Source organism: Heliangelus exortis, chromosome 1, assembly GCF_036169615.1.
Source record: "Heliangelus exortis chromosome 1, bHelExo1.hap1, whole genome shotgun sequence".
Taxonomy (NCBI): domain Eukaryota; kingdom Metazoa; phylum Chordata; class Aves; order Apodiformes; family Trochilidae; genus Heliangelus; species Heliangelus exortis.
The window spans coordinates 167868045-167880144 of NC_092422.1; the positions used below are offsets into that span (position 1 = coordinate 167868045).

Consider the following 12100-nt stretch of genomic DNA (forward strand, 5'->3'; position numbering starts at 1 on the left):
AGGTGTCCTGGGGATTTTATACCAAGTACTCTGCTTGATTATTATTGGAGATGGCAAGCCACCCCAGAAGACATTGTAATAAGGAGATGGTAATTTCAGGCACAAGTCAGGCACAGGTTAACCACAGGCATGGCTGGCAGGGACCTCTGTATCATCATGGGCAACAACTACATAACTTGAGCACGTACTGTGGCATTGGAGTGTGATGTGGTTTAGCAAAACCACCTCAATGTACTCCTTGTGAGAGCTCACTCCTGTGCAGATGTGTGAGAGCATAATGCTCCCAGCAAACCTTGGCATACCATCTAGAAAGCTCACTACTGCACAGGTTTCTTCACTTGGAAAAATACTAGAATATTATAGAAGTAGACACACCCTAACTACTTACTAAGTTAATTTAAAATAAGTTTTCACAAAGTCTCTTAACATTATTCTTTTCCATTTGCAGTTCATTTTTCAAGTATGTATTTGTTTTTCCTCTGCCTTGACAAGTGGTTTCATTATTTAAAAAATCTTAATAAAAAGAGCCATTTAGCGTACGTTGGACTTATTCTGGGTTCCAGGGGAATAACAAGTTATTTGCAAAATAATCAGTCTTCTCAAACTGTACTTCCCTCTCTGCCTTCTCTAATATCCAATACCAAAAATATCTAATACTGTCCTATCTGTTTAACTTAACACTGGCTACTGCTATTGGCTTGTCATCAGTCTTGTTCAAGATCTTCATTTGGATTAATTGAACAGCCTCTTTTTCTTGTTTCTTCTTTTAAATGCCAATCCACTCCAATGCCATATATAATTTCTCTCTCCTAAATCTACCAAATTGCCAACATACCCCAAAAATACAAATCAGCCTACTTCACTTCAAGCTTGCAACTTTGCAATAGCGACAGCATCCCCAGATCCATGCATGGAGACAGCTGTCTCTCTCCCACAGCACCATCAATATCTGAGGATATTGAATTCCAAGTGGTTCTTTGGTTACCCAAAAATATTTCTGCACCATCCCAATGAGTCCAACAACATTCCAGATACTTCCTGGCTTTCTGAAAGCCATTTTCAAGTTATACTTTGCTTTTTAATGTTATATTACGGTATATTGTGCAATATACCACACAGTGTCTCAGTGTTACTAAATATGTGTCTCTGCATGGTGGAATTAGCCAAGAGCAGAGCTGAAAATTACCAAAATGGAGATGTTTTTATAAAGAAGAAGACACCCTTTTGCTGTAAAAAAGGTAGAAGGTAGACAAACGGGGTAAACAAAGGGCTAGACAAAGGGAAATAGCAAATGGACGTTTTTAAACTAGCTGAGCTGTTTGTGGAAGAATTATATTGCAAAGCTACACAAAAGGCACAGAGAATCCTCAGAACCAATCAACAACCAGTCGCTGATGGGGTTTCCAGGGAATGATTTAAAACAGCAGATGATAAGCTAAATTAAAACCTTTGCTAATTAGTTGCATTGGAGAGCTGAAAACATTTCTAAACACAAAGCATGACCAACTGCTATAAACAAGTGGATGATATAGCACCTCCATCCCCAGGAAAATCCATTTGTCATTGGTACCCTTGTAGGTATTTTCTAATTTTACAAAGTAAGCCTGAGAATAAAAATTACATTATCAGAAAAACAAGTCCAGTGTGTATCTAAAATTTCTGTTTTCATTAACCACTGGTAACTGTGCATCACATGCCTCTACCTGGGATAATTAAAACACAGTGCACTGTACTACACTATCTCTGCTAAACAGGTGTGGCTCTAGGAAATGTCCTGATTAAATGGATTTTTGAATACCAGTATCTGTGTAGGACATACTACTGCAAATGCTTCATTTAGGACACTTTAGAAATTAGGCCAGTTTCATCACACTGCTTCAGCAATGATATTTGAAATCCTTCACATTATCATGCATTCCTACTTAATAGGAGAAAAAATGTCTATTTTTACTGATGTCTAATGTGCAGAGACTAAATAATGTCTCTATAGAATGTAGAGTGTTGCCCAGTGCTATTTTATTTCACTGATTAGAGATAAAAATAAAGACATTTATGTCACCTGTTAAATTTTGAAATCCTCATTGAGCATAACCTTTAGTAGGAGAATCATGCATTAAAAAAACAATCAATTTTTTACTGTATCTTAATTTTAAACTTTTTTTAGGTTTTGTTAATATGAATATTATTTGGAAAAAATGGCAATTTATAACATTTCACACCACGAGAAGTCAAAACATATCTCACAACAATAGTTAAGTGTTCTTAATAGTGTTTCACTGTTCTCCCTGTCTTGTATGTAAATCTGAAATCTCCCTATTGTGTCCCTTTGCTTTTAACCCTCACTGATAAGGTTAACAGAATAAAGAAAATTTTATCTATTGCATTTTAACTGATCTATTCTCCCAGTCTTGCTAAGTTTTTCTTAACTAGTGTTCTTTCCAGTCGTTCAGAAAAAACTATTGTTCAGATAAGTGTAAAAAAAAGAATATATGATGTATAGAATCATAGGATCATATAATTCAGGTTGGAAGGGACCTCAAGAATCATCTGATGCAACCCTTCCAATATTATTTCTTTTTTATGATATGTCCCAGCACCCCACTGATCTGAGACTTGAAATTTTCCCATTTCCCCTGGGAGACCATTCCAATGCCTGACTGAAATTAGGAAATAAAAGTTAGTAACTAGGAATACTACCTCAATTATTAAATGATGGGGCTCTCCTGTCTTATTAATGTAGTAGAAAATTATTATTTTATTTATACCTTTTTTTTTTTGACACATTTCTGAGATGATTACTAAATGTTTCGCACACTCCATGGGGCTTAATAGTTTTCTTTACTGCTTTCAGTAAAGAACTTTGTCAAAGACCTTTCAGAAGTCCAAATACATTAGATCAAATATTTCTTCCTCATCCATTATTTTGATGACATGTTCAAAGAGTTTTAACAGATCAGAGAAGGTTTTCTTTCAGCAAAGATACCCTGGCTCCTTCTAGCAAAATTCAATAGAGTTTTCTCATGATTCTAATATTAATTATTCAGTCCATTTTTCTGATACTGAACTAAGACTCAGTTCAGTAGGATAATTACAGTTTGTAGGAAAAAAAGCAACCAAACCCCCTCCCCTCCCAAAAAAACAATAGATACATTTTAAGATCCAGTTAAAACTGAATGCAGTTTTTTAGTGGGATATTAAGTACTGGTGCAATTTGCATGAGCTCAATCCCTTCGTTTTTGTTTATATTTCCTGGTGACACAAATAATCAGAGGATGTATTTTTGGATGTTCTACAATAGGTTCATTTAGGTTTATTTTTCCTACCAGAATAAAATTATCCTGATGTTGCCTTTCTTCCAGAAAGCTCTGGCAGACTTTCCCCAGTCTGGGTAGGGTTTGTCCTGAAGCATCATATCAGTGACCTACCGGGCAAAAAGAAATAATATACAGTTAAACTGGTGTCACAAAAGAAACTACTGACATGGACCTAAAAAATACTTTATGTATGATACACCTGCATCAGTTCTGGTAATTTTAATAGTTAGTAGACAAGTAGTATCTATAGTGTTGTTTGCAATCAAGGTAAAGTTTATTGGCCTACCTATATTGCCTCTAGAAGTGCATGCAGCTCCCTGAGAAACAAGGAAATCTGTGCAGCTCCAAAGAAGAGGAACCAATCCAAAAGTTACAGCTATATACAGTACATAAGATATGTTCCCCTATGGCTGCAAAGCTTTCCAGTCCATCCTGGGAGATCAGAAGCACTTCTCTGAGAGCAGCATCAGCAGAATTTCCACTCGTGAAATCAGAACTGCAGGCAGGGAGTGCAAGCCCATGAGTTCAGCACTGTGTGCTGTTTATAATCCTCTCCAACTTCTTGGTATCAGTAAGAAAAGCACACTTGGGACTGGAGACACGAAAATTCCTTAAAACTTGCACGATATTTAAAAAGTATGAAATATTTATTCTCATTTCCATAATTCCTATCTAAAGGGACCATCTGCTTTCTCTGCCCAGAGATTCATATGCATGCAGTACTTCTGGGTGGTACAAAAGTAATAAAAATGACTTTCAGCTAAATGAGGGAGGTGAATACCCCTCAGGCACTTGCACCCTTGGGAATCTGTTTTCATATCCATTTACTTCAAGTTAACTGTACTAAAAAGCACCAGAATTATATTACAGTAAACTCATCAATTCTATTGCACCAACGATCCAGCAGAGTGGAGAGCCTACCCATACACAAAGATTAAAAAATAATTGAACAGATACAGGATATAGAGGTGACCACTTGCTTCAAAATACAGGTAAGTTAAACAAACTCTATCTGTCATTGGTATCAGTACAAAGTGGAAAATTACTATTTTGATTAGTATGAAACCAATCCTTAATAATATTTCAGAAGGAAATAACTTGAAATTGAGGTAAAGATTTCTTGTTTCTCCTTTCCCCTACATTTATTTTGATATGCAGAGGTTTTGAAATCCAGTTTACCATCCAGAGTGCATTACCATGTTCAATCAATGATATAAACAGATATAAACAGTGTTTATCAAAAAGAACACATGCCCCAGTATTAAATTAAAACTACATATAAACTATATTCTTCTTCTAAAGTTTGCTTTAAGTTCATTTGGGGTTAAGAGTCAAAATATTAGCCAGATAGGCTGGGTCCAAAAGATAATTAATATATTAAATATAAATACACATGCTATGATTTTATAATTACACTAATACTAGCCTGAAGAAATATTATATTCCAAAATGACATATGTTACATGTAGGCAAATGTTTTCTCAGATCAGCATGATATGATACATTTTATAAGATCTCTACTACCTAAATAAACATTTTGATAAATATTTAATGCTGCGAAAGACCTCTGTGAAGATTTAATTGACTACTTTGGTAGCACCTCTTTCTCTTAGGACGAGCCTGCATAGTAATGAATATTTGAAAAGAAAAACAGGCATTTTGAAATGTTTTATTCAGTTTTCAAAATATTTTCTCCAGACACTTTCTGGGAAATACTTTTTATATTTGGCAGAAGGATGCAATCCAATGCTCTATGAGCAGTTATTAGAGCAGCGCGTTTCATAAGAATGACATTCAAGAAGGAGACATTTTCTGAGAAAAATGGCAAGAGAAGGCAGGAAGTGTTCTTCCTGATATTAGACAGTTGGTCTTTCATGTCCCAGCTTTGCCATTTATTTAAAGTCATATCACCAGATCAATGTCAGGTCAGTTGCAGCTAAATTGGCTGAAGCAGAGACAGTCATTAAAGGGATGCATTCCATAAAGAGAAATCCAATTACCTTTTGCATCAAATTCATTTTCTGGTTTGGTCAAGGACAGTCACTGTGGAAAACAGCTCTCAGGAGAAAAACACTCAACACTGTCATAGTGCAAATAAGTTTTAGATAGGAACATCAAAGCTCATTGATGCTGTTAGAAAGATGGTTTTAGAAAAAGAAAGAAATATAAATTTTAATTTAATTTGCAAAACCTAATATAAAGGGATGCTTGAATATCCATCTTTTTCTCTCTCTTTGCTGGCCAGCAAACATTTCTCTGTTTTATTGGACTGTATTTGAAAACTTTGCTGATTCTTAAAAATAATTTTAAAAATTATCCCTTCATTAATTCTCTCTATGAATGCATCTTACGTAATCAGGATAAAGTAGGGAAAGCTAATTACAATTTAATTAAGTAATGTATTTTTTCTTGAATTAAGAGATGCAATAGGCTTTAATCAATTAAATACACTGCTTCAATTCAGAAAGGAATGCCCCCTAAATGAAATGACAGCATATCTTTCACTTTATTTAATATTTCATGAGAAAAACTGTTACACTGTACTAAAGTCCAGAACCAAAACTCCAAAATACACATGGTCTGACTTCTTAAGTGACACAAATGCCACAGCAAACTATTTTCATTAAAAATTAGTATTCTGTGTATTTATTATGGAATCTTAAATCTCACTTTGCTCTATAAAAATAGGACTATAACCAATAATTAATAACTGCTCATATTACTCATTTTGCATTACCTATGAAGATAACTTATAATACTTTAAAAGTAATATTACTATCATTAAATTAATACAATATTTATTCCCTTTCTTGTATTGTTACAGGAAATTAAAAGGTTCCTTTTGATATGATATACTACAATAATCTGAAAAACTATAATGTACCACATAGAAAAATAAACCTGGGATTCAAAGTCATATTGAGAGCAAGTAACAGAAAGCAAAATCATAAAAAACCCCAAAAGAACAGTAAGATAACCTTAGATATACTAAGTGGAAATAAACTTAGACACCTTAAGGATCATTTATTCCTTCCATGCAGCTGCTCTTTGAGCACATTGCTCAGGAAGCTCTTCAGATGCTTTAGATCTCTCCTCAGTCATGTCAAACAATGCCACATTGCACATCACAGGATACTGCCCAGCAGAGGCAAGGTCTGCAGTGGGAGTTGCAGGTAAGGATAAATATCTTTTCTGTAAATAATCTAACTGCAACTGAAACTTTCTTTAAGAAAAAATAAAAAAGAAGAAAATGACCTAATACTTCAGTCACCCCTTCAAAGTGTCTCCCAAATTCTTCACTGGCAAGAACTTTGCTGTCATCTTCAGACCACAAACAGATCATCCCTGGAAAACTAATGCAGCATGGGCTGCTGACCAAGGTGTTTTCACATGCCACATTGCATTTTAGAAACTTAGAAGTATAAAAGGATATCAAATAATATCACAGTAGCACTTCACCTAGATAACTACAGAGGCTGTAGCTTGAAAGACAAGAGGACTCTGGAAAAGCTCTGTAGGATGTGGTGTACTCCATATTGTAAAATCCATTAAGTGGAGCACAACCCTCAGAAGAGGACTTTCATTGCACTAATCACACTTGGATAAATCAACAAAACAGGGTAAGGGCAGGCCTCCAGAATTAACAGAATGTAGAAGAAGCCAAGATCCACAAGGAATGCCTGAAAATACAAACCAAGTGCTAAACTCCAAAATCTTTTGTATTACTTTCTTACAGTAATAAGTGGTGACAGGTCTAGTGGATGGTAGGACTCCAACACCTTATATTAGTGAAGAAGTTGCTCATACACAACTATTCAGCCAGGAAGACATCATGGTGCTATTGCTGGAGAATGGAGCAGCTTCAATAACCCTGCATTTGGTAAAAGATATTGTTAAAACTGTCAAGGACATGTCTCATGTATCAGAAGTGTTAATATTTTCGTAACTTTTATAATTTTCAAACTATCTAATTTAAAATCATAAACCATAAGTAGCACTAAATTAATTTAATTTGACACTCAGCCTCCAGTTTATAAATAGCACTTTCCTGCTCTCTTCAAACTCTTTAAACAAAAAACATTATTTTGAGACCTGCAACTGAAAAATTGAATTGGTAATAACGAGTACCATAAATTCTAAAAGTTTTTGGAAGTTGTAAGGATGCCATAGTGGTAGGGCAGGGCTATGGGATGTTTCCCAGGGCAGGGGTATGCATGTTGCTTACTTTCATGCAGCACCACATTCCTCATCAAAAGAATCTGTTGAAATCTTATGCAAAGGCTCAACAGCCCTTATGTCTTTCTGAAATGTAGGCATATTTTTCTAGAGAGTGGGGTTAAATCAGGTTAAGGCAATTATATTTCCTGAAGTCAGAGTGCAAAGCCAATCAGAGCTAATGTATACTGCTGAGTGCATACACTCCCTTTGCTTTGCTCTTATGTGCTTTTAGGTGAGAGCTATATATAGGTGTCCCACTAACTACACATCAATTCTTTATCATATCTCAGTCTTAAGTAATATACTACAGCACAGTGATCATATATCGAACCACGGAAACATTTAGTATTCAGCTTTTAAAAGCTTCTATCCATCACTTTTGCCTTCATCTTCTTTGAGTTATTTAAAAACTGCAGAGCTGCTCACTTGGTGTACAGAAGTAGCCTATATGGAAAATGCTTTTACACGTCTTTCTTGTGGATGTCAGGGAGAAAATTGTCTACTGTGGATCATACTTCAGCACTTCCATGGCTTATACAATGATAATACGAAATGCTTCCTTTACTTATGAAACTTTTAAGCAGAAATATTGAAAACTTTGTTACACACCCTTCAGCAAAAACTGTTAACTTATTTTAATCTACTCTGCAGCTTTTTGGAACATACAAGATGTATAAACATTTGAAAACAAATGTAATGACTGTTTGTACTTAGGCTTACTGATCTAGAAGTGAGATGATATTTTTCCAGCTAAATATTAATACCTGTAAACACACTGTTAGATTTTAAAGTAGTTTTCTCTGCTTTCTACAATTTCAAACATTGCTAATGAAGCCTCATTCTTAACCTGAAGACAATCAAGCTTGTGTTAGGCTGTTTCTCCTTACAAGAATTACTTGTAAGAAATTCTTTTTATATTTGCATTTCCAAAGCAACAGCAATCACAGAGACAAAATATGACCTCTTCAATTAACTCTGTAATTTTTGTCTCATTTTGGTCTGAGCCAGCGCCTTGTTCTTGTCTAACCAACATGTACTGTTTTAATAGGTAGATCTTGCAAAACAGTAATTTGCTGTCACAATTCAGTGATCAATATGAACGATCAAGAAGAGTATGGTTGACTTTTGACACTTCTGCAACAGCCCCCAGTATTATTGAATTTGCACATTTCCCAAAAACAAAATTGTTCCAGAGTCTTGCCCTTACAAGCTACTATTCTCCTGATTCACAGTATTTGCCCACATGCATTGTCCTACATCTGAACTTCCAGCAAAAACTGTCAAAAATTTTTTTGTACAAACGCTGAAGGGGCTTATGTTAATTACTGTCATCTTTACTGATCCATGCAGATTTATTCCTTCATCCACTGAAAAAGTATATAGCCTCTTTTTTTTTCAGCCAGAAGATCTTGATTTGGTTTGCAAATATTATCATAGCAGTTTCTGCTGGACTCTGCCTATATATACTCTGGAGTATATACTTATAAGTATATAAGGCTAAAGTTAAACCTAAAGTTAAAATATAAAATAAATAAGTAAAATATATTTAATATATATTTAAAAAATATATATTTAAAAAATATAAAATATAAATATACTTTTACTTGTTCTTTTTGAGTAGTTATCCCTGTATGAGTATAGCAGAAGTATATAAATTTAGGCAGAGTCCATACTTCTATATACATAAGTATATACTTATACATACATATACATACATATACTCTGGAGTATGTAAACTTTAGGCTTAACTTTAGCAAAGCCACCCCTGACAGCACTTCCTTCCAGTTTCCAAATTGAGCTAGAACAGAATGCTTCATGAGGCCAGTGTCTAGCCCACAATCAATTTGTGGTGGAAAAAATTCTTTAGATATCACCAGCTGAGTTAGGGAGAAATCTTGTCTGCATATGTTTTAGGTCTATCCAAGTTATTCTGGAAATTAAACTCTGTATTTCTATACCAGCAGAAATAATTCCTGAACAATTTATAAAAAAAAAAAAACAAAACAACAAAACCAAAACCAAAAAAAAAACCCAAACCAACCAAGCAAAAAAAAACCAAAACCAAAAACATAAAAAAAAGCCCAAGAATAAAAAACAACAACAATAAAAAAACCCTAACCACACAAATACCCCACACATCTAATACAAACAAAAAAGAAGAATTTACTTTCAACTGGTAATTGCTTCACACTTCATAAATATAAATAACTGTTTAGGAAGAATTGTACAACTGAAGGAGGGCTTCTGCAAAAAAATTAAGCTTTGCCATCTCATTTCCTACTGTATTTCAAGTCCCTGTTCTGCAGACAAATCACTACAAAATCTACTGGCTGCCATGTGGCAAGCACTTGCTGTTTATAAAACTGTTGACACCATGTTTCAGAAGCCTTTTTTGCTCGCTGAACTGCTTCTTATTAGTGTCACAAATGCAGAAGCAGAGATCTGGGTAATATCACATATAAAGCCACACCATGATTTTTATTTCAGGCATTCGACTCAGCAGCTCGCTTTGCTCATTTAGGGAGGTTGCTGGTTTTGGTAAAAGGGCAGCAGTAGAAGTCATGCCTTGTTTGATGCACATACACCATATGCATCTAGACTGATGTATATTCTTTTTATGTGAAAAGAAAAGGGCATTTCTGGTGTGGAATAAATTTCAAAACAAGTTCTGTTGTAAAATTGTAACTATTTCTCTTCCCTCTAAAACTGAGCCTGCTCATATGTTTACATTGCTGACACTGGAAGTCTGGTAACATGAATCTCAACCTAGTTTCCTACATTTCTTAGTGTTTCTCATCAAAGTGTCATTAACCCAGTTAATGGAATACGTGATGGCTCATAAGGGATGAGGGTTTGTTGTAGGCAGAGGTACTTGACTAGGTGCTTGACTCAGGTTTCCATGGGATGTGTTTCTGTATTTTTGAGCTGAAAATGCAGAGCTCTCTAGGAAATAATGCTATTGAGGCATTGTTTTATTTTTGCACAGGAGACTATTGATTACAGCAATAAAATGATAGTGCCTATTTTTATTCTCTGGTCTTTCAGTTCTTTAACCATTGTTACAGGCTTTATCCATTAACTTTAATACAAAAGGCACACCAAGTACCCAGGCTAAAAATCAGCCTCCAGGATTCCCCATCTCCTGTATCTACAGAATCAGACCCTTTCACAATTTGTCCTTTGCTTCAGCCTGTGAATCTTTTACACTTAGCTACAAAAACTGAAGAAAGAATTCAGCCATCATGTGATTACCACACAGGCAGCCTCACCTATCTTAATGGGAAGAACAGAAGTTTCAAATTTTGATGACACTGAAAGGGAGTATTTATGCAAAAGGCAAGAAGTAGTTTTTAAGTTAGGGTGGGATCCATGATATCTTGGAATATTGCTGAAGCACTTCACCATTTACCTCCAGACTACAGCAACATACATGTTCCAGGCTACCCTCTGTATATTCACAGCACAGAAACATGGGAGTCTTTCTGTTAGCATATATGAAACTATACACCAAATGGTGGCACGTAGTAATCAGGGTGTACTTCATTCTCTGAGACTGTCTTATCCTAAGCAAAATTTTGATCTCTGAATGTGCCTGCATGCCACAGATAGGTTCAAGTTACCAATCCCATAAAGTTCACAGAGCTCAGAAGGGTCCCTATCAGCAGCAACGAAAAACTGGGGAAAAAACTGGTTTGATTTGGCTTAGCTATGATACAGATAGAGCTGTTCTGCCCAAATTGCCAACAATTCTGGATTTATCCACAAGGAAGATTTATGTCTTTAAAGACAGTTCGTAGTGGGTTGACCCCAGCTGGACACCAGGTGCCCACCAAAGCTACTCCATCATTCTCCTCCTCAGCTGTACAAGGGATAGAAAACATAATAAAAGGCTCATGGGCTGAGGTAAGGACAGGGAGAGCTCACTCACCAATCACTGTCACAGGCAAAACTGACCCAAATTGAGGAAAATAATTTATTATAAATCAGCTCAGAGTAGGGTACTGTGAAATGAAAACTAAACCTTAGAACAACTTCCATCCACTCCTCCCTTCTTCCCAGGCCTAATTTCATTCCTGTTTTTCTCTCCCTCTTCCCTCTCAGTGGTGCAGGGGGATGGGAATGGGGATTCTGGTCAGTTCATCACACATTGTTCCTGCCATTCCTTCCTCTTCAGGGGACTCCTCCTGCTCTTCTGCTCCATCAAGGGGTCCCTCTGACAGAAGACAGTCCTCCACAAACATCTCCAATATAAGTCCTTCCCACAGGCTGCAGTTCCTCATTACTGGGGATCCCTTCTGCAGGGTGCAGTCCTTCAGGAACAGGCTACTCCAGCACAGGTCCCCCATAGGGTCACAAGTCCTGCCAGAGAACCTTCTCCACTGTGGGCTTCTCTTTCCATGGGTCCACAGGTCCTGTGAGGAACCTGCTCCAGTGAGGGCTTTCCCACAGGGTCAAAGCCTCCTTTGGGCATCAATCTACTCTGGCATGGGGTCCTCCATCTGGTGGATATCTGCTCCACCATTAACCTCCAGGGGCTGCAGGTGCACAGCCTGCCTCACCATGATCTT

The 12100-nt window shown here is 36.2% G+C and overlaps 1 protein-coding gene across 4 annotated transcripts in view; it reads right to left on the bottom strand.

Moving 5' to 3' along the window:
- The window catches only part of TMEM117 (transmembrane protein 117), a 218502-nt gene that overhangs the window by 66997 nt on the left and 139405 nt on the right, over positions 1-12100 (bottom strand). For all 4 annotated transcript variants that reach the window (XM_071733565.1, XM_071733564.1, XM_071733566.1 and 1 more), the window contains exon 5: positions 3324-3421. In XM_071733565.1, the coding sequence (XP_071589666.1) occupies positions 3324-3421 (98 nt within the window). The remainder of the gene's footprint in view (positions 1-3323; positions 3422-12100) is intronic.